Source organism: Neolamprologus multifasciatus, chromosome 12 (genome assembly GCF_963576455.1).
Source record: "Neolamprologus multifasciatus chromosome 12, fNeoMul1.2, whole genome shotgun sequence".
In the NCBI taxonomy this organism is placed as follows: Eukaryota; Metazoa; Chordata; class Actinopteri; order Cichliformes; family Cichlidae; genus Neolamprologus; species Neolamprologus multifasciatus.
In genome coordinates this window covers 2,855,197-2,880,953 of record NC_140450.1, presented here as the reverse complement: position 1 = coordinate 2,880,953, position 25,757 = coordinate 2,855,197, and the positions used below count along the sequence as shown (strand labels likewise).

The 25,757-nt window shown below is 40.3% G+C and overlaps 1 protein-coding gene across 1 annotated transcript; it reads right to left on the bottom strand.

The window, feature by feature from the left end:
* Nucleotides 1-919: 919 nt before the first annotated feature.
* Nucleotides 920-24,938, bottom strand: LOC146506170 (SEC14-like protein 2). Its single transcript, XM_085180033.1, has 12 exons — nt 24,649-24,938; nt 18,468-18,543; nt 12,308-12,351; nt 9,867-9,929; nt 9,569-9,757; nt 8,622-8,717; nt 8,482-8,542; nt 8,326-8,409; nt 8,126-8,232; nt 4,839-4,978; nt 2,131-2,300; nt 920-2,055 (listed from the first exon to the last, which is right to left on the bottom strand). Exons 1-12 carry the CDS (start codon nt 24,700-24,702, stop codon nt 1,904-1,906), a joined length of 1,236 nt encoding a protein of 411 aa, XP_085036159.1. The 5' UTR covers nt 24,703-24,938; the 3' UTR covers nt 920-1,903.
* Between the last annotated feature and the right edge of the window lie 819 nt (nt 24,939-25,757).

Sequence of the window (25,757 nt, the reverse complement as noted above, 5' to 3'; positions counted from 1 at the left end):
TTCTATTTTTGTCTGATTTGTAGCTCATCTTTATGATGCATTAATACTGTAATCCTGCTCAGCCGGTTGTTGATGAACAGTCAGGGAGAGTTGCTCATTTCAGTCTGAATTACTTTTTTTATAATTTGGAAGAAATAAATAACGTCAAGAGAAAATAACTGACTATTCCCCAGATGTCACAGCACAGAGTTTACTACATGTTCGAATGAGCACAGCGTGAATCATCAGGTGAGCAATACCGCTGCGGTGTTTCACAGTTACCTTATGTTGATGTTTTTTTCTGGTTGTTTTAAAGGTAATCCACAGGTGACAGGAAAAAAAACATGAGCCCAGAACTGAATGACTGACATCTACATTCACTTCCTTTTTGGATGCCATCCTTATTTTATGTTATATTTTTAGTAAAAAAAAAAAATTTTTAAAAAGCTTATTTTTCTTAATTTAATGATTAAACGATTTTTGATCACGTTCAGAAAAATAACCGGTGAACCAAATTCCCAGAAGAAAGGAGCCAAGGTTGGTAGAGCAGGTCATCTATTGATCGGAAGGTTGGTGGTTCGATTCCTGGCTTTTCAAATATCCATGGGCAAGATATTAACCCCAAATTGCTCTCCGATGCATCCATCGGAGTATGAATGTGTGGGAATGTTACTTAGAACAATGTGCTTGTGCGAATGGGTGAATGCACAAGTTGTGTAAAGTGGTTTCAGTGCTCAGAAGAGTAGAAAAGCACTATATAAGAACGAGTCCATTTACCATTACCATAGTGTCACATTCTGAGTTATTATAACACTGCCTGTATCTAAACTCTGTCCAGTTTGGTTTTTACATTTGTTTTGCATCAGTATAGTTTTATGCTTTAAATCTGTGAAGCATCAATGTTGGAACCATGAAAGCTTCAAATCAAACAAAACAAATATTACAATTATTCCATTTTTATTTCTGTACAGCTTTAAGACAGACTAAGAAGAGTCACTCACTGGAATAGCAGGAATAATATATACTGTATATTTTACCAAACAAGAGGACTTATTATATTCATTTCAGCCTTCATATGTTTAGTCTTGGACTTAAAACTTAAATATTAAATTATATAATAAATTACATTAATGCAATTCTTTGAAAAAAAATATTCAGGTGAAAGCGAATCTCCAACAGAATGCTGAAAAAGAAAAGACTCGTGGTGCTGCAATGCTCCGGTCAATATCCAGACCTCAAGCTGACTGAAATGCTGTTACAGGACCTTTGGAGAGCTGTGCATAAACAAATACCTGCAAATGTCAACGAGCTGAAGTAATGACGGTGCTGAAGGTGGTTCTGAGCTACTGAATGACGCGATTCTTAGTTTTCACTGCAGAGTCCTGTGAAATGTTCTTTTTGACATGACAGTTTATGTTCAGGGAAAGCGTGATCACTAGAGGCACAGCTGATAAATGATGAATCAAAAAAGGACAAATAGCACAAAATTTAGTGCATTTTGCAATAAATTCAAATATTTAGAGTTTTACTGCATATTTACTGCATATGTCTATAGAAAATACTTCTTTGCACATGGACAAAGTTTGATACTAATTGAACATTATTGGTTTCAGCTGTTTGTTTACACCCTATCACGCCGTGGTATAACCAGCTCATTTATTTGGCGCCTGTTTGAAACACCAATGCTGATGTGGAACAAAAATGACAGAGTAAAGATAAACAGGCCGAAAAAATGAAAATCTGGGATCCGTGATGTGTGAGAGGAGAGAGGGTGAAGTGGAGTTTCTAAATAGATGCCACATGAATACGAGTCACCCAGCACTGAGATATAATACTATTAATCCACACGACATGTTCAAATCAAGTATGTCAGGCTGTGCTTTCTGAGCGGCTAAACATCGCTGATCTGATGACATCATTTTTGTTATAACTGACTGTCGCACTCCACTTCCACGTGGCCGCCAGACTTCCCGTTGTTCTGCGCGGGCTGTAAATGATCAGGAAGCAGGACCTCAACACTGTAGCTGATGCGTTTGGCCTGGAAGATGCTGTAGGTGTTGTCGAATCTCAGCACATCTTTGGAGGACAGAATGCAGTATTTAGACAGTTGGGTTTAACATCACAGAAGCATTCGAACACAAGGCTACTCACAGACTCCTGGACGCTCACAGGTCAGTGAGCCATCCTCGGGTACTAAGTGGGCGTTGTATCGCTGACTGGGCACGATTTCCTCCATCTCAGCCGCCTTCTTCCATTCACCCTTTTTGGCCTTTAGAAAGACCCCAAATCCGATGTCTCCACCGTCACTGGCAAACTGCCACCTAACAGGATGTAAAAATGCTTTGAATTAGCAAAGACCTTTATTTTGAAAGCTAGACTGTGCTCTACAGTTAGCCGTGGTTTCTCACAACCAAGATGGTGATGGCAGAAACGCTTGTCTCGAGGCTACACAATGGGACTTTAGAAACCAGTGAATGATGTCATGATAGCCATGTCCATGTTTTGTTCCGTCTATGGTCTCACTACAGCTGGGAGAGGACGAACTACAACCAGGCACATTCTTCCCTAGCAATAAGTGGCAGCTCAGGTTGACTGGGACCCTACTCACTTGGTTTTACGTTGTTAGTAGGGCTGCCACAAACGATTATTTTGATAGTCGACTAGTCGGCGATTATTTTTGCGATTAGTCGACTAATCAGATCATGCATCGTTCAACTTAAAACATACAGCTTATTGCACTAGCATGCATCTGCTCTTATATAACTATCATTAGCTTAAAGCTTTAAGTGTTTAAGGTATGTGCTAACTAAAAATAAAGACAAGATGATAGTTCATTAAATTTGACTTATATATCATGTTTAACCTGATATGCGAAGGACGGGGGTTGCCAGGAGTCCGGTGTTCTCACGGCTCTAGTGAGCCTAGCCCCCGGCTAGCTATCGAGCTAGTGGGTAACAGACCTCTCCGAAAACGTCGGAGCGCTTTTGAAAATATGTGGTGTCTTGATAAACTGAGCAGATATTTGAGGTTTACACAGCTACATTCTCGCCTGAAAATATGTTAAACGTTTATTTTGTGACCCAGAAAGAATAATAAGAGTAATATTAAAACTAACTAGCTGCTGCCGTTGTTGGAAACTGAGCTGGGCCGCGCTATGAATTCTGGGACACAGCTTCTTCTTCTTCTTCGGGGTTTAACGGCAGCTGGCATCCTTGTACATGCAGTGCTGCCATCTTCTGTTTCAGTCCGTTATTACACTCTTAAATCCTACTACTTATTCCTGTGTCTTTTGTGATCTTACAAAGCTTCAAACGACGCGTCGACTATTAAATCAGTCGTCGACAGTGTTGGGAAGGTTACTTTTAAAATGTATTCCATTACAGAATACAGAATACATGCCCCAAAATGTATTCTGTAACGTATTCCGTTACGTTAGTCAATGAGAGTAACATATTCTGAATACTTTGGATTACTTAATATATTATCATGCTGTTTACAACTACATGAATGTACTATTGCTGTGATTTATTACTGTTACTGAAGGTCCGCGGCTCCGAACCGTAGTAAAGGGACCTCTGGCTAATACTCGGGTTCGTGTCGGGCTCGTAGCTGAAAACTAGCTTTACTTTGTTGTCTGGGTCAAGTTTGCTAGCAGAGACAGAGAGAGGCGTTGAAAGGCTGCTGCAACTTAACTTATTGTTTTTGGAGGAAAACACGAACACGGTGTACAGTCGAGTCTTAATAGCTTACTTACAACTGGGCTCGTCAAGCACTCTTCTTGGCTGCAGTGGTTGTTATTATATTTACATGCTTCCAGCTCCCGTTTCTGCTCGATGACAGCTCGTACTTTTCCTTTTTCTCCCTCCCTCGCTCACAGACACATAACGTGTATGGCAGTCCATTCTCCCTGCAGCACGGACTACACTGCCTATGATGCTACATTCTTTAGAGCTATACCTGTAGCATTCTGCCTGTTAGCTTAGCACAACAACAACAAAAAGGCCTCTCTCACCCAGGAAACACAGAGAGAGTGGGAGAGCGTCACCCTGTAACCATGGCAACCGTAACGCTGCCGCCTGGAACAACAGAACGTAGCTGTCAAACAAAACCCAAACAGTCCTGACCCGCCACAATATGAAACAGGGAAGTACCGCCGTGTAATCCATTTATTTCAACAAAGTAACTGTATTCTAAATACCACCTTTTTAAACGGTACCTGTAACGGAATACAGTTACTCATATTTTGTATTTTAAATACGTAACGGCGGTACATGTATTCCGTTACTCCCCAACACTGGTCGTCGACGATTTTGATAGTCGACGTAATCGTGACTAGTCGACTAATCGTGGCAGCCCTAGTTGTCAGCATGACTGTCACATGTTCAAAATAGCAAACCTAACTTTGTTGTTCTGTTTCTTCTTTTGTCACGATTCTGTGCTTAAATTAAAGTTTAAAGATGTAGCTGATTTAATCTTCCTTTTTCAGCTGTAGCTTGAACAGAGACCCTTTTGGTTTGTCGTTTGATTTCTTGTGATATAAGTGAACCGAATAAGATCATTTTAAAGATAAAGATTGATCTATTTCTCCACGCTCCAAAGATAGATGGCATGCTTCAACCTTTAATCGCACAATGAATGAAGTGAGTGACTTCACAACAAGCTGGCGTGATGAGCCATAATCATATCAGAGCCTCTGTGGCTTTGAGTCACGCCGTCTCTGTAATGACTCTTTTTAAGACCTCTTAGCTACGGCTCATCGACTCCACTTTGAGAAATTTACAGACACTATTCTTTCTACATGACTGTCTCCTTTTGACAGGACCTTTAATCATAGACTCTGTATGACTTTTATCACTGACCTGAGAACACAGCCGGGGAACAAGATCTCAACGTCCAGTTGCTCTGAAGAAACTCGGCTGATGGTCACAGACTGCTCGTAATCCACATTCACATGGTCCCGCACGTAGTAGGAGGGAGGAACTGGTCCAACATGGTTTATCTGCAGCAGAGAGTCAAAAAGTCAAAAAAAAAAAACCAGGCGTCAAATACTCACATAGACAATGAGTGAGAGGTTTGAGAGCAGAAAAGTGAAGGAAAGAAGAAAAGGCTTCACTTACTGTGCCATTATACAGCTATGAAAGCTTGTAAAATGTCTAGTTGTGCACAAAACTGGTAAAAATGTTATAAAAGAGCAAAGTGTTCTCTGTTTTTGTTTTTTCTTTTTATTCACATAAAGTCAAACCAATGATGTTCAGTGATTTCCCATAACAGTGCAATACAGGATGCAACCAGCAGAGGGCAGTGACTTCCTGGTGAGACCTGAGCTGCCTGTATTGTTGAATTAATGTCCATCGGTCCAGCAGGTGACGAGCAGGTTAACAGCACGAACAGACAGACAGAGCTCCGAACTGTAGGTCGAGGTTAAGAAAAGCTGTCATGGTTTCACAAAGTGTCCTGTAAAGTTTTCAGCTGTTTTTGGATGTCAGCTTTTTTGTGGAGGAAGTCAAACTATTGTGTAACCACTTCTCTAAAAATCTTGCAGATATGAACTTTTAGGTGATTTTATTTTATGACTGTCACAGAAAAACAGGTACAGAAAAGAAAGGCAGAGGCAAAGAATGAAAACAAAACTAACAGCAAGTGAGAAGAACATCAGTCTGATTCATTTACACAGTTCATACAGAAGGAGGAAGAGTGACGGGGAAAAAACCCTGTGAGGTGCATAAGGCGCTATGTATATGTTTCATTTTGTTTAAAGTAGGTTTTTAAAATGAAGTAAATTTCTCAGATTTGTGTCCCAACCACTCGGCTCCTGTTGGAAACAGAAAGTTGCATTTATCGATTTTCTCTTCCCTCCTTTTACACTCATGTTGTTCCAGAGAGTTTTATTAGTAAAGCACTTAATAATCTTGTTATTTTAAAAGCTGATGTTATCAAAGCTGTATGCACCTGTTTCAAAGCCACTAACTGTTTAACAGCACCTGGAAATAAATCAGCACAAACTCTTAAACCTTTCTAGTTAAACACTCGTTCTGCAACACAACTACACTGGGCAGCACAAGTACGTGATCACGTGACAACATTTAGAACACAAATTCACACGTGGACCAAAATCAACATAACACAATACAAAATCAATGACACACAGCTAGCTAAAGGATAGCTAGTTAAACACACAAGGTTAAAAAAAAAAAGGAGAGAAAGAAACAAAACATTTGAGGCTGAGCGTCTGTTCCCTTCAACGAAGTCAAAATGAATTTCTCTCGTTCTGTTCCTCATGTGTTCTCGGCCCAATTTTTTATCTACAGAAACAGTGACAAACACGGGTCAGTTGTGTCATCTGGAGCTGCGTCTACGGCTGCAGGACTACCAAAGCTGCTGTTCTCTGCAGGGTGAGGCCACTACTCACTTCACAGGACATCTGACATCTACTGGGGGGGGGGGGTTAGCTGATTATTTTTATTTGCAGGTCTGCAAACATATTATTGGTCATTCTTTTTAGTGCAACACACAAGCCCTTTGTATCGTATCTGATACATTGTATCAAAGATCTGCTGAACAGTTTTGTGTGTGTGTAGCTGTATTGATTTATCCTGCAGCAGGCAGCCAGTCTGGAATAGCCCGTTCATTGTCAGTGACCTGCAGTGACTAGACTGGTTCATCCATGTGTAACAGGATCCTCACACACACAGAGCAGCCTGGTGGTCGTTTGTTTGGCCGTAGCAGGAGGTTATGTAAAACATAGGCAAATGTAACCCCACAACATATTAGCATGATGTCAAAGCACAGGGGAAGCTGCTAAAACTGTAGGAGCGCACGATGCATATCAGTGAAGGGAAACTACGAGACAGGACTCACAAGTTTCAGTCGATATACATTAAAACGGAAACTGGTGACTATTTCTGCATCTACGGGACGGCTGATTGGCTGTAGTTGGAGTCAGACGCTATCCAATCACAGCAGTTTTAAAAATTTAAGTTGTCACATTGCTTTGTTAATTTGAAAGCTTAATAAATTTGTCAGTAGATTAAAAAAATAACTCATTAATCTTACAGTTTTCTGTTATTAATTGTGATTAATCGCCATTACTTGATCAACAGCCTGACTGTAATTACACTTTTTCAACTTTATATTTAAGCTTGTAACAGACATTTATGCAACATAATGAAGTAAATGCAGAATAAACACAAAAAATGTTAAATGCTTAAATTCAAAGACAATTTGAATAGTTTTCTTTTAGCTTTTTTAAAAAACCTACATACTAATTGGTAAGTATACACTAAATATATAACATATATATATATATATATATATATATATTAGTGCTCTCAAACAATTAAAATTTTAATCAGATTCATCACAGCGTTACTGTGGATTAATTTTGATTAATCATGATTAAATATAGTTCATTTTTATTCTACATTGATCGCATTTCATTTTGCATGAGCAAACAGACTCGAGAAAAAAGGGAAAATATGCGCACTCAACATGTTTACTGAACATCCTGAACATTCACGTTAACAGAAATCTCTGTAAACATGGACCCACTCTCTCTGTCACTTTGTCACTTCAAGTCCTTGAAACGAGAAACCAAAACTATGTAAAGCTTCTTTTCACCTGATTTGTGACCTCAGTGATGAGGTCCTGAGGAGTTTATAAACTTAGTTTCAAGTGTTGTGTCATCCAAATTAATGTGGATTTTATATTATGGCCACAGTCAGAGTAAAACAGCTTTATAAGCAGAGAATGTTTAGGGTGTGGTTGCACAGTGACTGACAAGTCTTCAAAACCCAAAGATGGCGACGGGCAATGTGCTTAAGACTTCAAGACAGATCGTCCAATGAGTGATGTCAAGGTGGCTACATCCATCTTTTATATACAGTCTTTATGAACATGGGCAGAATAACAGTCGATAATTTACCCGGCAACCAAAGAAAACATCTTCATACTGCTACAGCGACCGAGGCTGCTCTTTTAGAGATGTTGAGATTATATGTAGCAGATATATTAATGTCTTATGAGTGAGTCCAAAGCAGTGATTGTAAATCTGTGATGGATATTTGCCGCCTCCAACTTTTCAGCCATTTTTTATTCAAAAACAAACAAAAAGAGCTAAAAGAAGTCCGGATGCTGCAGCCTGACTCACCTTGTTGCGACAGCGAGGGTCTCCGTCAGGATCCGTCAGTTTGCCCCCGTATATCGCCGGCAACTCCTCGGCATCGATGTGGTTCAATAACACCTCCTGCCAGTTGGCTGTGAAAGCGGCGAAACCGTAACACTAAATTTCACTCTTTCGGGTGACATCCTGTAAACAGGAGGTCGTGACATGCAGTGTTTTTGTCTCACCTCCCAGGATGCAGATCTTTTGTCGCGTGGCCTCACTCAGAAAGTGCTTGACGAGGTTGTAGGCCACAGGAAAGATTTTAGGGGCTGCGACAGAAAAAGAAATCTGTCAATCGGACGTTCAGCTAAATTTGTCGTTTTAAAAAAGTATGAAATCACCTTTGATAACAAACAGTTTCTTCAGCCCTTCTGGATAGTTGTCCTCAAACATCTGGAGGATCTGGTCCAACAGAGAAACATCAGCACAAACTTCTCTTCTGCTCTTTCTGCTTTTACACTACATGCATACGAGTCTATACCTCTCCATATGTTTCTATAGCTGGTTTCCATAAGTGCTTCAGGCCCAGACCTTCAACATCGTAGATCATTGTGATCGACTCCACGTTTTTCCCCAGCTGGAAGAAAACGTGACATAAAGACAGTAAAAGCCTATAAAACATGTTTTTTATCATTTTTTAAAAAGTGGCAGAGATGCACGTTTACTGCAGAGTTAACAGTCAAGTTGCTACAAACAGCCACAGTGTGATTAAATAATGTTAGAACATTAAATAATTCGGGTTCAGAGACATCCAAACAAGACAAGCAGAGTAAAATAAAATGTAAATATCTGACGCGATTATTTAGTATTTAGAAAATTAATGAATTCATGAAGATTAAAGAATGCTAATTTTGAGCTAATTTTCAATAACTGTGATCTTAAACAGTTATTGAACTTTAAAACAGCTGCATTAACTTTGATCCTTATTCAAAGAAATTAAAGATGCAGTGCTGGAGGCCAAAGGGTCACCGGGTGGGGAGTTATCCCAGGAATATGGCAAACGTGCACAGTATTCAGGCTGGTTGATTTTCAAAATAAAAGCCCAACCAGGACAGATCCTGCGTTTCTGAAACACTCCTGGTTGTTCTGAAGCCGTGCAAACGATGAAACGATACCGTGCTAGCGAAGATGAGGTGGGTTTGTGGGATTAGACCCAAACTAGCAAGTGTTTATTGATAAAGATTCCCAGCTTCCGAGGGTACCCGCTGGTCCCTGTCAGCCTGCAGCACCACGGGCCTGTAGGTGCAGACGACTGGTCCGGGTGAAGAGCAACACTGTTAAGAACTAAAAGTTGAATCCTAACGATCGTGTTTTTTAACTGGTGAAAGACAAAATCAGATTTTGCGCCACCTGAATGCAGTTTTGCTGCAGCAGAGCTTTGAGTTTTTTAGTCTGAGGTGTGAACAGGAACGCTGCGTCTGCTCTTACTCTCTCCGACTGGAGGTTACACTCCTTCTGAAGCATCTCGCAGTCTCTGATCTTGGACTTGATGAAGTCTTGCTTGGAGGCAGACAGAAAGAGGCCCTTAGGATCTACGGGTCCGATGACATCGTACCAGATGGGACTGCCCTCGCGGTCATAACCGCACATGCCTCCTGACAGATATTTCTCGATTACCTGCAAGAAAACCCCCATGTGGATATCAAACAATAGTAGCGAAGAAGCCGTTTTCTAAAAGTACAATGAAGCTACATCACATGTACATAAAACCTTTTTAGGGGGTTACCTCTGGTGGACGCCAGTCAGTGATTATTGTGTCTACTTTCATCTGTTTCCTGAACTCCAAATGCTGGAAGAAAAGATGGACGCATGTTAGCTTCTGTTGTTATTGTTGTGTTATCTGCTTCTGTTGTCCTCATCTCTGATTGATTACTGTATGTTTACGCTTGTTTTGCTCACTTTCCATCCTCCTTGTGAGTCTTTCTGTTGTCTGTGTGAGTACGGTCTTGGCCACACTTATAGTTAACTTCCTGTTTTATTTCAAAAGTGCAATTCTGTCGCTTGCTACATTTTTACTTCCTTCTTTTGTTCTTTTCCACACTCTGAGTGTCTGATTCATTTCAGCTCTTCGCCTGAACCTGTTGTGCTTCTTGTTTGATTTTATGAGGCCATCATTGTGCAGTTTCCTGTTGTTTTTATTTGAGATAGTAACTGGGGATTGTTAGCCTCTGGTTTCGCGTTCACTTCTTATTGGAGTTTGTTCGTAACTTCTTTTTTCAAGATTAGAGGTCATCACTTCAAAAATTATTAATTTTTTTCATTTGTTATTTAGTAGTTCTCACCATTAAATATCAGCAGGGCTGCAGCTGAAACAAACAACTGTGTTACCCACATTAATAATCTGTCTCAATGACAGAGCTGAAACACTGAGAACTTTCTTTTTTATATATACAGCAGGGGTGGGGAAGTCCAGGCCTCGAGGGCCGGTGTCCTGCAGGTTTTAGACGTGTCCTTGATCCAACACAGCTGATTTAAATGGTTAAATGACCTCCTCAACATGTCTTGAAGTTCTCCAGAGGCCTGCTAATGAACTAATCATGTGATTCAGGTGAGTTGACCCAGGGTGAGATCTAAAACCTGCAGGACACCGGCCCTCGAGGCCTGGAGTTCCCCACCCCTGATATACAGCATAAGAACCTGGGATTGTATTCAGATGCCAACTTGTAGTGAAACGTGAAGGTAGCAAACAACGCGAACTGGATCCTACCTGCAGCATTCAGGTTTGAAAATACGGGACATTTTCTCAGAGGCGTCTGATGTCATCAGGGCTAAAGTGTTGGTTGACATTTATTTTCTCATTTCCTATCCTCCCTTCAGACTTTGCATAAAGTACGTGTGCATTTTTTCTTATTTACATTTAAAAACAGGAAATCTTCATCTGGTGATTTCCACATTAATATTTAAGAGCAATTTGAAACTATTAATGATATTCCTTGATAACTGTCTGTTAAATGTGCAGGATGTCAGATTATAATATTATTTTATGCCATGTTAGACCCCTAATTAAAGACTGTGAATTATTATGTAGTTTTAGTTTGCATTATGCTCCTGAATTAGAAGAAGGTGATAACTATTACATTTGGTAAACTGATTTGCATTATATTAGACTGCTGATTTATTGTGAATGAATGATATTGTTTTATGATGCATTATACTGCTGAGTTATAAGAAATATTGTTCACAGAAAGTCATCGCCTTATTTGTCTGGTTAGAAGAGAACAGAGCATACTGCCCCATCTCAGCAGGAGCAGATAAACAGGGAGCCAAGGTCGTAGCTTAGGCGCTGTGTGAGAGAAAGAATGTGAATGTTTAGGCTTTTATGATTAGGTGGGGGCCACTAGAGGCTATAAGAGTTTGATCAAGGCTCCACCATTTTGAGATCTGATGCTGTCTGCTGTATGGTGTCCATCTCCCACGCGTGTGTTCATTAAATCATCGTTTGACTCAACCCGGCCGGACTAGTGTGGTTATTTTTGGTTTTCCTCTTGTATCCATCCCCAATATTTGAATCCGTAACAAGGACTTTGTACTATACCGCTGCACACACACAGTCTCAGATTAGTCTGCAGAGAGTTTCTACCGTTAGCAGTGCTAGCATCAGCCGCCTTCCTTTGTCGCAGGCTAGCGTCTACAAACCTCATTTACAACTTCCAGAGAAGTATAAATAAAATAATATTTGATTTTACTAACTAGTACTCCTGATGACAACTAGCAATGGAAGCAACACGTGAATGATTAGTAGTCGCTTCGATCCCTGGTTGAATCATGGTTTGAAACTGTGCATGAAGGCAACAATGACACAAACATGACAAATACAGAAACAGCAAATAATCACAAACGCTGCCCCTAGTGGACAACAGCAAATTTAGTCACTGTAAATCTTATCCCATCAATGGAAATGCTTCTTTAATCCTTTTTATCTACATCTTATCTCTTTGGTGGCAGTGATGACTCAGTTTATCCACAGCGTAAAATTACCACACTGCTCCTCTCTAATCTGGAGCCACTCCCACACTAATGAGCATTGTGTGCCGCAGCTAAGCGCATGAACGTCGTTCACTAACTGGGAACGCATTATGGTCGTACTTTGGCTCGCGGTTCAGCAGTGCAATGCATTTCTAGAAGAGTGTTACACGTGGAAGCCCTTTAAAAGTCCACGTTTATTACCTTTCGCAGCATTGCCTCAGACTTCTGGATGTTGAAGTTCCTGGCTGAAAAGGAGAAATAAAAAGCAACGATCAATGCTGAAATCCACATTGTAGAGAGATGAAGCTTGAATGGGATTATACAACAGGTGCAAATTAAAATGATAAAATAAGAGAGCGCAGAAACGAGACAAGAAACATAATTTTGCTGCGATTCTTAAAATTTAGATAGTAAAATGTAATATTTTAAACAAATGTTTAATGCTGAATTATACAATGTAGGATATGTTACATAAAGCTAAAACTAAAACCATTGCGCAAACACATGGTGCTGTAATTAAAGGGGCAGCTGGTGATGTAGAAAGGCTTTCATTTATATAAGCTTCCTCTGGAATTTTCTCTCATATTATTCCTAAATCTGCTTATCAACAGGAATCTAACGGAAATATTAGCAGGAATAATGGCAGCACAGTGCTCATGTTGGAACTATGTCATTCCAACTTTGGACAAATAACATTAAAATAAATCATGTAAAGGTGTCAGACACAACGATCTGAGAAGCCAAGAGTTATTAAAATGTTGCCCCTGATGTTTTTGAATGATAGTGGCAGAAATATAAACCAGTCTCTTAAATGATCAAACTTTGGTCGGCGTGCAGCTCTTCTCCGTAACGCCGTCGGCATTAAGACCACGGTGAGTACGAGTGATGCAGGACAGAGTGCACACACAGGCTAATGCTCCTTTTAAGGTGATTAGCTCTGCAGCTGACAGTCCGGTGGAAAGACACGACAGTGCTGTGGCTGTGAACTGAGACTTACATCTTACTCAACCACTAGATTACACTGCAGCTAATGCTTCCTCCTGGCACACTAACAGCAACCTCGAGGACACTCAGACACAAAGCAGGTGCAGGATGAAGACCTGGCCACCTCTTACTCTGGGTCAGTAACGACATGCATGTCACCTTAATGGTCTGAAGTAATGGTTTCAACCTTTTTCATTTTAGATGACAGTTATTCTTTCAATCGCCACTTGGTCTATATGATATTAGAGGCCAGAATGTCCAAATTTACAGCATTGAAAACACAAAAATAAGACAAATGAGACAAATGGGTAGTTGTCCACTTCATCAACCATCCACCCCACCATGCTTTGACACTGTTTGACACTTCACCCGTTGCCTACTGGTGGTGGTCAGAGGGCCCGGTGGCGCCAGTGTCCGGCAGCCTCGCCTCTGCCAGTGCGCCCCAGGGTGGCTGTGGCTACAATGTAGCTGCCATCACCAGTGTGTGAATTTGTGTGTGAATGTGTGTGTGAATGGGTGGATGACTGGATGTGTAAAGCGCTTTGGGGTCCTTAGGGACTAAGTAAAGCGCTATACAAATACAGGCCATTTACTGTTTCTGCAGATATCCGTGTCTTTGTGTGTCATCAGTGCAGTTTATGACTGCTGCTTGCTAATGAACCTCGCCACTTTCTCTGGCTTCCTGTTTTCCATTTGCTATTTTATTTTGTTGATTGCTTTTCCCCGGGTTTCTCTCTTGGGTGCTTTCGCTCCCTGTCTGTCGTCCTGATCCTCTGCAGCCGCCTCCCACCTGTGCTCTGTCCCCACCTGTGCTCTGTCCCCACCTGTGCTCTGTTCCCACCTGTGCTCTGTTCCCACCTGTGCTCTGTCCCCACCTGTGCTCTGTTCCCACCTGTGCTCTGTCCCCACCTGTGCTCTGTTCCCACCTGTGCTCTGTTCCCACCTGTGCTCTGTCCCCACCTGTGCTCTGTTCCCACCTGTGCTCTGTTCCCACCTGTGCTCTGTCCCCACCTGTGCTCTGTCCCCACCTGTGCTCTGTTCCCACCTGTGCTCTGTTCCCACCTGTGTCTCGCTGCTTTCTAACTGACTGAAGTCACCTGGAGGTGTCTGTGTGGCAAAAGTGCTTCAGCACTTCTCTTATGACCCCCTTTAGCAGAGGCTTCACAGGAGCGTCCTTTACCTTTACCAGCGCACTTTACCACCATTAACCAAAGCTAATGATTAACGTGGCTGACAAGTGGCACACCTGTAAATGCTGGTTAATAGTATTTTTCACTCCAGGTCATAACTTGCCGTTGTGTTCTGAGCCTTCAATGAAAGGCTGGTAAAACCACAGATGTAATCACAGCATGACGCAGCTCTGATGAAATCTGCTTCTTACATAAAGAAAGTGGATTTATACACACAAACAGTCTTTACATAAAGATTAGAATTATCCAATTACATTTAAGTTATACAATCACTTAATTCTAATGCCAGCTTTTAGAAACTTTCATTACTTGGCTGCATTTGATAAGAAGTAATAAGGAGGAGTACTGGATCCTCTCTCCAACAGGAAGAAGGAATAACATGATTAACCTCCTAGGACCTGTGTCCACATTTGTGAACATCACATTTTGGGTTATTTAGACCAAAATACTCAATTTTGCTCTACAAGGGCCTGATATCCACTTACGAGGACATTATAAATGGCTTCTGTTCTATCGAAATTTTAAATGAATATCCTCATATGTGGCTCTCATTTTTCTTAGAAAGAAAAATCAGGTAAAAGAAATAAATAAAATAAAATCTGGTAATTCTTTGTTTTTACATTCATCAGGTCCCAATCAGCCCAAATATCAAAGAGAAATTAAAAATGCAAGTCGTGGAAGAGTTCAGGTCTTAGGAGGTTAATCAGCTCGGTGCATCATGGATCACTTTTCCTTATAAAATTCCTGATGAGCTCATGATGCTTTCCCTCAAAAAAATATTAAGGAAAAGACCTACGAGGTCATTTTGGAGTATTCGACTGCAGCTAGTCTGTGAAGACTTCTGTTTAAGCTGCCTGGTGATCTCTGCACTGGATTCCTATTTTGTGGCTTTTTATGTTTCACATTTGGGCTCTATCCATGCACCCTCACTTCACAGCTCCAGACATTTTCAGCATCGACTTTAGGTGTAATAAAAGTTTACGATGTGCCTCATTACGGGTACGAAGCCTCCGTGTGCAGCTCATTGTCTGATAACTCTGATAGTCTCGCTGCTATCACTGGTGCATGCTCGCTAAAAAAACAATGCAGGGAGATCAAACTCCAAAATTAAGCGATAATGTATTTGTGCACCTTACAGGGACTCTTACTGTTGTCGGATTATAATATTATTTTATGCCATGTTAGACCCCTAATTAAAGATTGTGAATTATTATGTAGCTTTAGTTTGCATTATTCTCCTGAATTAGAAGAAGGTGATAACTATTACATTTGGTAAACTGATTTGCATTACATTAGACTGCTGATTTATTGTGAATGAATGATATTGTTTTATGATGCATTATACTGCTGAGTTATAAGAAATACTGTTTGCAGAAAGTCATCGCCTTATTTGTCTGGTTAGAAGAGAACAGAGCATACTGCCCCATCTCAGCAGGGGCAGATAAACAGGGAGCCAAGGTCGTAGCTTAGGCGCTGTGTGAGAAAGAATGTGAATGTTTAGGCTTTTATGATTAGGTGGAGGCCACTAGAGGCTATAAGAGTTGGATCAAGGCTCCACCATTTTGAGATCTGATGCTGTCTGCTGTATGGTGTCCATCTCCCACGCGTGTGTTCATTAAATCATCGTTTGACTTGACCCGGCCGGACCAGTGTGGTTATTTTTGGTTTTCCTCTTGTATCCATCCCCAATATTTGAATCCGTAACACTGTTTACTGTTCTAAAGAAAGAACGCGTGCCAATATCAAAGGACAACAAAATGTCATCATATGAACATGTTCCCACAAACATGTGATTAAAACTGTGGTCGTCAGAAGAGGAAGTCTCTGTACAAAATGTTGCCACTTGTGGTTAATAAAAGCTGATTCAGCAGACTCTGTTTGATGATCACAGGCTGAAGTGGTAACATTAACTCTCCTGCTGATCCTTGCTGCACACACAGCACACAGACATCCCTGACTGGCTTTAATGGAAGTGATCGGGCTTTTCACATTTCTTCTCATTCCCACAGTATATGTTCTATTCTCGTTTATTTACCAGTTAACCAAGATGGAAGGTTGGTGGTTCAATCCCTGGCTCCCCCAGTCTGCACAGAATTTGATATTTTAATGATCATGCGTCCTCACTGTCGAGCTATTTGCTTCACACCAATAAACCACACCACTGTTTCTCATGCCTCTAAAAGCTCCCGTCAGATGGCCTCTACAACATCTCCACCAACAACACCTCTGATGAATCTAAAATTCTTTGAGTGGTGTACAAGCACAACATAAACGGCACTCCAAGCCCATGTAAATCTGGACAGATTATCACAGACTTGCAGTTATGACCGGCAAACAGTGACGACGATCAATTACTAAAATTCTCTTTCAATCAATCATCCAGTTAATTTCAGTTATTTCTTTCTTTAAAAGCTCCTCTAAATTATGTTTAGTGAACACTGAAAACAACCGGTCCTTTATTTTAAGCTAGCCATACGTTTAGTTAATTAAACTTGTTATTCATAATTTTAGGAAGCTATTGCAACTTTTTATCCAGTGCAGTTTACCTACCAAGTGTAAATACCCATGGTTTAATCTGAGGAGAAGACATAAATCCTTTTAAGGTTGCATCAGGAAGGGCATCCCACCTGCTGCGGTGAATTTGGTGAATAAGGCAGCAGATGAAAAGAGCTTTTATCCTCTACGTTTAGCTAAGACTGTGCATTTCTATATTCTTAGCCAACAGCTTGAACTGCCAGCCACACTTTAATCAATATTTCCTAACTGTGTCATCCTAATAGTTTAACTACAGTACTGTGCAAAAGTGTCGAGCCACCCCTCATTGCCTTATATTTTGTTAGGAAAATGGGAAACAGGTGCAGCATGTGTACATACAGGTAAGGTAAATATTGAGTTTTTACATTTCCAATGATCCATGATCTTGAAAGTCAATATGGTTCGACCAGGCGCCATCTTCGAGTGCTTATTCATCGCTTTTAGGCAACTTTTCTGCTCAGATTTGTTCAGGTTACATGCAGGTTTTTCAGATTGGTTACAGATACAGAACTAATCTGTTCATGTATCCCGTGGCACAAATACCTCCTGGGGTACTTTTGCCTCTTGGGAATCACTAAGCTGCCCTGTTCCTACAGTGTGATGCTGAGCGTGACATAACTCGTATCATTTAGAGCATGCATTGTCCAAACAGACCTTCATTGTCGATGTTTGGAGCTGTGACGCTCAGCTTTCTGAGAAGCAAATCAGGCATTTCGCAGCATTTATGCTCATTTAGTAAGGCCGACTTAAATAGAACAGCACGCCCTAACCGCCAGTCTAAATGCTCATTACGAGACACTTCTTCATTGTTATCGAAATCCAGGGAACTGAAACCTAGAAGAGCAGCAGACAGCCGTAGTGCACCTTTAATGCGATTAGCCGTGGATTAGCCTGATACATGGAGTGCTAGGCTTCTGCTTCAGGACTTAATCAGAACAAGGCCTGCTTTAATCGCTGCGCTTCCTCTACCACCTATTCAGACTCTGGATATCAGTTACACAAAGAAGACCTCCAAGTTTTGTATTTATCTCTTATTTATTTGTCACCTTTTGGTAAAAAGAACTTCTCCTCTCGACAGCAACTTTAGCAATCATGATCCGATGGCACCGTTTTGCCAAACACATTTGCTTTGCAAAAAGAAGCTCTAGAAACTCTCTATAGGCTCCTCTTGTTAGTCTGCATCGTGTTATTTTATTGTATTTATTCACATTTGTATATTTTACAGTGTCAGAGCTGACAGGTGGGGAGAGACAGATTAGTGTGTGTGACAAAATGTACTTGATAACGGAGGGTTCAAGCCACAACAACGCCCTACGTGAACTAGACACAGACAGAGAAGGGTGGGGCCTACAGGGGCATTAAAAAGGGGTACAAGAAGACCCGCCTCCCCCTCTCTCAACAGTATAAGAGGTGTCGTGCTGAGTGCTGAGTGCACATGTTGAAAACACGTTGCTTCATGTCTTTTCATGCAATAAGCCACCACGTTATTTCACTTGTCTTACTCCACAAGTGAAATAACGTGAGCAGATTTTTTTCCAGTTTGCATTACAGGAGAAAACAACTTTAGCGTGTAGGATGTGGAATTATGGGAAAACTTTTTTGCCATTTTCAGTTTGGGAGAAGTGACAGATGCAAAGTGGTAGTAAACTCACCTCTGAGCCAACGTAAGAGGAAGTGGTCATGCTGTGCAGGAAGTTGAGGAAGAATATCTTGTACCCGAACTCGAAACTGCAGTGAGACACGGGAGAAAAGAAGAGGCATGACTTCAGAGGAAACGTTTCACTAAATGTCTCCAGCTGTGAGCCTGGGAGTGAAAACCGGACTTAAAAGAGGTTTTTCTTCACAGTGGTGTGTGTCACCGAATCTTGTGACTTAATTATTATTTTCCATTACAGCTGACGCCTGTAAACATGTTTACAGAGCTCGAGGCAGGCTTACGTGACATTTTAGGCTCTAAGCTTACTTTATAGCCAACAGCATGTCAAAAAAATACATATAGATAAGGACGAGTATGGAATCATTTCCCCTTGCAATAAGCAGATTTTACTGATAAAACATGCACAAAAAAATCAAGTCAAATAATAAGTTTGGGGCCCATAAAAGAGGTCATATAAACTCAAATCAACCCGTGTTGGTGCATGAGGTTAATTCTTGGGGGTGTGGCTGCAGGTTTTGCAATCATAGAAAAGTATTTGTTGAGAAAAGAAACAGATGGAGGATGGGTGAATTTGTCAGATTTTCTTCCTAAAACAAAGAAGAAATATTTGTATTGCTGGTTTTGTCAGTTTAATGTAAAACAAAGGGCAGAAATAAACGGCAAATATTAAATATTCAGTTGTTGCAAAATGCAGGATGGTCAGGTTTTCCATTAGGATGGTGGAGTTTGTTCCCATACAGCCACTAAAGCTCAGTCAGTGTGTCTGTCCATCCCTGAGGTGTTGGATGGGGTGGAGGTTTCATGTATGCGGACTAGTTCAGTTCTGAAATACTAAACCCAGTTCTTTAAGTGCCTGGCTTTATGTGCACTATCATGTTGAAACATGTCAAGTGTCCTAATATCAGTGTGTCACTTTGAAAACGTGGCGTTACCTGAAATCCACACACCATATTCCGGCAAAATACGAGACACACCCAGAAAGCCAGACAACCCAACCGACCTCTCAGGACTGAAAAACCACTGCTGTAAAAAGAGATTGATTAAACCTACAATTTTATTGGCCTAACTTTATGTGTTTTAATGTCTTTTCATATATAGAAATAAAGTCACATCCTTCTGTCCACGCACCAAACCTACAGTAACTGCTGCTGGTTTTAACCATAAATCACTAAAATGTTTTTTTTTGCACCCACAGTTTAAATCAGATACTTTGCCAGGCAATGAAAATCATTTTTTTCAGCACCATAACTTCCCATAATAAAAGTTCAGCCGTTAACGCCTCAACAATTGTAACACACCTGATAGAGCTGTTCAATATAAAAACATCTATCGTTTCATTTTACGCTATGGGGTGTAGCTCAGGTGGCAGAGCGGATCAGCCACTAACCAGAAGGTCGGTGGTTCAATCCCAGGCTGCTCCAGTCTGCATGCCAAATATCCTTGGGCAAGATACTAACCCCATGTTGCTCTCCGATGCATCCATCGGAGTGTGAATGTGTATGAATGTTAGATATTTAGCACTTGAGCTTAGAAGTGATTGGGTGAATGAATTAGCTGTATAAAGCGCTTTGAGTGCTCGGACAGAGTAGAAAAGCGCTATATAAGAACCAGTCCATTTACCATATTGTTTGTTTCGTGGTGTCGCAAAATAAACTGTTTACGGCAATATTTTTTCATCTTTTTGATGGTCACTGTAGTGGCTATATTAATTTCTTAAAAGTTCTCTCTTTCTCTTATATTTAATATAACCACACTAGGGACAGACAAGCGCCTGTTTTTATGCGTTGTCGTTAGCAACAACGACGGTAAAAACCATCCTGTGTCCGCTTGTTTATTTTCCACATAAACCTTTCACAATAAAGCTCAAGATCCTGTTGAGACTTTTCAAAATAAACTGAATCACGTGAAAGAGCAGATTATTTACGGATGAGAATTTAAAAAGAGCCGCCAGGTGCTAAAAAATAAACCTTAGACTCAAACGTTAGAACAGGCTTTTCCCCGCAGCACGCCGTGTAATAAATACTCACAAAGAAAACGGCGGCCGTTACAACTTATGTCTAAAAATGTATCGTTTCATGCTTCGGTTAAAACACTCGACTCCAGGTACATGACACGCAGCTGGAAACACTTCACGCAAGCCGAGCTGCCCGAGATTCACAGAATTTACAGAAAATGTTACATTTTTGTGATTTATATCGTTATCGGACGATAGAATTCTTATATCGGGATATGAGATTTTGGTCATATCGCACAGCCCTAACACCTGACATATACACAGGAGCATCTCATATGCTTCACAGCACGAGACTGAGAAAAGAAGAGCAAACAATAATTTTTTTTTTGGTTTGTTACACGATTAAAACGATCATGACCCATCATTTTAGATGACAGTTAATGAGATCTTTAATTTCCATCTTTAATTTAATAAGCCTGAGATCATTTTAGAAAAATATGTGCAGTTTTAGCAATATACCACACTACATGTGGATTACAATGTTCACATAATAGTGAACTTTTAAAGACACATGGAAGTAAACGGCTGTTTAGTAAAGCTGGAATCACCACGATCGCCTGGAGCATGCTACTAAACCCTGATGCTGTGTGAGTGTGCGCACAGATCAACATAGATAAAAGCACTGTATGAATGTGGGTGTGACTCGGTGAATGAGGCCTGCAGTAGAAATGCTAGTCTATGTATAATTTATCTACCTTTATCATAACAGTGTAGTATATGTCTCAATCTTTGTTACTGTAAAACACTCCTGCCCTGCAGCAGAGGCCTCTGCTGTGGAGGGTTAATATGAACTTATAAAATGAAACTTTATATGTCCATAAACTTTTGGCCTTATCGTACACTTTGCAGTGTGTATACATGCAGATAACAGACTTTCCCTTCAGCTAAATGATGAATGACAGCAGACACTTGACATCATATGATAACAGATGTGGAGCTGAACGTGGTCTTCCAACAGGACTGCTCTTAATGGGGTGAATGACTTGCAGCTGATAATGTTGCTAATGACTAACAACTGTTTTGTTTTTTTCAATGTTTATTTATCCAGGAAGAAATTCTTTTGTGAGAAAGTCGTGGCAGAGCCTGTTTTTTCATAAACAAATTTACGTACCCACTGGGACGTTACCCATCATTTAGGGCAGTCGTGTTATGAACCCTGTGTTCTGTGTTTTTGGACCTTTAAGTTCTCTTATTATAAACTTCTGTTTAATTCTCAGTTTCTTGTTGTGTTCTCACTCTTCTGCCTTTTTTTAACAGTTACTGTTGTGTTTATTGTGTTCCCTCTCTCAGTTCACCCTCCCTCACCCGTGTTGCCTGTGTCTAGTTAAGTCTCCATCACTATGTAAATGGTCCCATGTTAAGTTCCTTCCTGTTTTATTCTGATAATCTCCGTATTTTTGTGCCCTATATTCAGTTTTGCTTCCCTCGTCTTGTTTTCCCTGATTGGTTTCAGCTGTGTACCCTGGTGTTTCTAATTTGCCTACACTGAACTGAATGTTTGTCTGCCAGTGGCTTTTTCCATTGTGTTTCTCTTGTTTGGCTTTATGTGATTTGTTTCCTGCTGGATTTAAACAACACAAACATAAAGGTTTGGTTTTTCTTCCTTAATTAATTCCATCTGACGAGTCCAGTAATCTACACAATCCATTATATGACAGTAAGAAGCAAAGGGTGGATCTGACTGTGAAACCACAAGCTCACTGGCTTGTGGTTAGCCGCTCACAAGCTGTTAACCAATAACTGTATCCAGAAATGTTCTAGTAAAACACTGTCCTTGTGGGTTTATTGGATGAGTTACTGGTTTCATGTCATAACAAATACAAAATTAAGTCCATTTTGTAAACTACAGGGAGCCTAAGAGTCAGAAGGATTATTCAGGATATGCTCACTTGTTACTAACCTGAGCAAGGACAAAAAATGTTATTTTTCTTGACAGCTCAATGACAGCAGTCTGTTTCAAAAGTAATTTATGTAATTTATTGGTTAAAGGAAATCACTGTTTCACCGTCCAAAATACTAGTTTGAACAATAAACATAATACTGAAGTTTGAACTTATGTTTTGCAAAGGTCTTGAGCCACATCACATTTCTTTATAGTTAATAATTTGTTAGAAAAATGGGAAATAGGTGCAGCGACTTACTGAAACATAAGGCAAAAACAGGAGCTTGAAAGTCAATATTTGGTTTGACGTCTTCAGGAATAGTTCTCTATGGTTCATGAAGGACATTCAAAGCTCTTCTTTAGATGTTGGTGGTGTTACGGATTCAAATATTGGGGATGGATACAAGAGGAAAAACCAAAATAACAACACTGGTCCAGCCGGGTTGAGTCAAACGATGATTTAATGAACACACGCGTGGGAGATGGACACCATACAGCAGACAGCATCAGATCTCAAAATGGTGGAGCCTTGATCAAACTCTTATAGCCTCTAGTGGCCCCCACCTAATCATAAAAGCCTAAACATTGACATTCTTTCTCTCACACAGCGCCTAAGCTACGACCTTGGCTCCCTGTTTATCTGCTCCTGCTGAGATGGGGCAGTATGCTCTGTTCTCTTCTAACCAGACAAATAAGGCGATGACTTTCTGCAAACAGTATTTCTTATAACTCAGCAGTATAATGCATCATAAAACAATATCATTCATTCACAATAAATCAGCAGTCTAATGTAATGCAAATCAGTTTACCAAATGTAATAGTTATCACCTTCTTCTAATTCAGGAGCATAATGCAAACTAAAACTACATAATTCACAATCTTTAGTTAGGGGTCTAACATGGCATAAAATAATATTATAATCCGACAGTGGCTTTTTGTTTCCCATTGTCTGTCTACATGACCCCACACTGCAATGATAATGTTGAAATCCAGGCTCTAGAGAGGCCGATCATGAATGCTAGTGCTCCATTTGGTGTTGTTTGTTTGTTTTCTATCCATGATGGGTTTACTGCACTGGCTGTGTGGTTGGGATCAGTGTCGTGCTGAAAAACGAAGCTGTTGCCAATCACATGCTTTCCAGATGGTTTTGTAGGGTGGATGAAAATCTGATTGTACTTTCCCAAGTTCATCATTCCACTCATTTAGACAAGATCACCGACATCACCGGTCCCAAAATATAAAGAAATGATGATGGCTCAAGACGTTTGCGCAGTACTATAAATCTGAAATAGCACCTATTGTTTTTCAGTAATGTTTTCCCACTCTCACTTCTTGGTGGAAAATGTGCACCAACAAGTACTGGGGTAATCTTAAAAAAGACATTTTAATATATTTTTATTAACACTTTGTTTACATACAGATGAAGAAAAGGACATTTTTAATGAGACATATAAAGGTTACTGTGCCAAAAACTAACTGCAGCTCCTTTTTTCTGTCTCAGAATTACTTGTCTGTTGTTTGGCAAATTATAGGCCAAAACGTCATTTACATTCATTTAAATATGGATACAAATGTTTTTTGGCAAATACATAAATAACTATTTGGAACATCACTGGCTTGTAAAATATTAGGATTTAAAATTTATTGAACACTGACTATCTAATAGGTTTTAGACAGCAACTAAAATCTACTGAGTTTCTTAGTCAGATTAGCTGATTATTTGCTACAACGCCGTCCTTATTCTATGGACTCAATTCTGATCTTAAAAAAATCCAAATCAAGTTTAATACAACAACAACAATAATTTAAAAAATCCTTAAAAGCCCTTCATAAAGTGTGGCTTACTGACAGACTCTGTGTAACATTTACAGGCTACACAGAAAATAAAGACACCACAGTGTCAAACTTGGGTGATATTTAAAATTTAATCTAGCTTAGCAAATTTAACCTTCCTCCATAGTCTCTTTGCTGATCAATAATACATCAGTATATGGCTAACATTAACAGAAAATATTAGTGCTGCGTATAAACCCTTAAAATGTTCGTTTAATTAGACAGAGGAGACTCCACTGTGATGTATGGGCTAGAAAGGAAATAAATGCAGGACAGCGTCTGTGCGCATGCTGTGACAGCTCACTGTGAGCCTCTACACGCATTATTAGAGCGTTTCACACTGTGACGGAAACCACACACTGTGAAAAGCAGATCAAGACAGATAAGGCCAGAGTGAAGGCATCACCCCATCCAGTCGCGTTATCAAACTCCTCTTATTAAACTGACCTGCTCCAGCGCCTCAGCCTGTTTAGGACTCAGGTCTCCCACTCTCCCGCTCATGCTTCCGACCTGTGGATAAAGACAGCAGAGCTCCTTCAAAGTTCCGTCTTTGACGCCTCCACGTGATGCTCATCCACGGCCTCAGCGTCCTGCTATCCTCCGGTGTCACTGCCCGGTGGTGCAAAACGTATGAGAGGGGGGCAAAATGTAAACACAGCGCTCACACCGCCCGTTTTCACCCTATGCTTAAAGATCCAGCCCAGCTGGCTAACTCAGCCAAAGAAAGAGGGGAAAATGACAGGAGCGCCACTCTGCAGCAGAGGGAGGGGCCACGGAGAGCAGAAGCCCCGCCTTCTCTGTTCATAGGTTCACTCACTATTAAAATCATGTTATTAAATACAGAATTATTCAATGTATCTTTTGCCATTAAATTGTCGAGCTAATCAGCTGAAAATAAAGAGTAAAGTAATTTAATCTACGAGGCCTTACACTGAGAATTTTAAGCTCTTTAACGTTTAATAGTAGGTGTTTTTTCCCTTTTGTGTAAGACATTGTCGGGACAGAAAGGAGACGATCTTTGGAAAAAGAAAATAAATTAACAACAAATCTTGCACATGCGCACATACAATAAGCGTTTTCACATCGTTAATTAAATTAAGTTATTGCGTATTATGCCACTTTTTATAAAGTTATGTTTAACTGCGTATTATTAGTTTTAATGATAAATGTGATACCCTATATTTATAGTTGTACCGGGCAAGTGAGAAAAGGAACTTGTTAAAAGATCCTGATTTTTATCTCCAGTGCTTTCTGAAAAATATTAGACTTTGATAAAGGGAATTTAGTTATTCACCATCTTAGTATAAACAACAGGCCGTTTTGAAAATGTTTTATACGGAACTTTAGCTGTAGGGTTGAGTCCTAGCTTTAAAGCGAAAAAGGAAGTGTGGGAGAGTACTTCTCTCGGTGTTTTTATTCGTCTCTGTTTAAATTAAAAGCTCAGCGACGTGAGAAACATTAGTCATATGCTAAAGTTGGCAGTTCAAAACCAGTATGATACATCGATAGCTAATCAACAGCATTAGCATGTGATTGAATTTTTGTCGATGCTGTCT

Bases quoted from the DNA above. Each gene is read 5' to 3' on its own strand.
- LOC146506170 (XM_085180033.1), bottom strand. From the start codon at position 24,702: ATGAGCGGGAGAGTGGGAGACCTGAGTCCTAAACAGGCTGAGGCGCTG. The intron at 4,979-8,125 runs GTGAGTCAGGCT...TCTCTGCTGCAG, and splicing joins ACCCTCGCTGTCGCAACAAG to ATAAACCATGTTGGACCAGT. The intron at 2,056-2,130 runs GTGAGTAGCCTT...TGTCCTCCAAAG, and splicing joins CTGTGAGCGTCCAGGAGTCT to ATGTGCTGAGATTCGACAAC.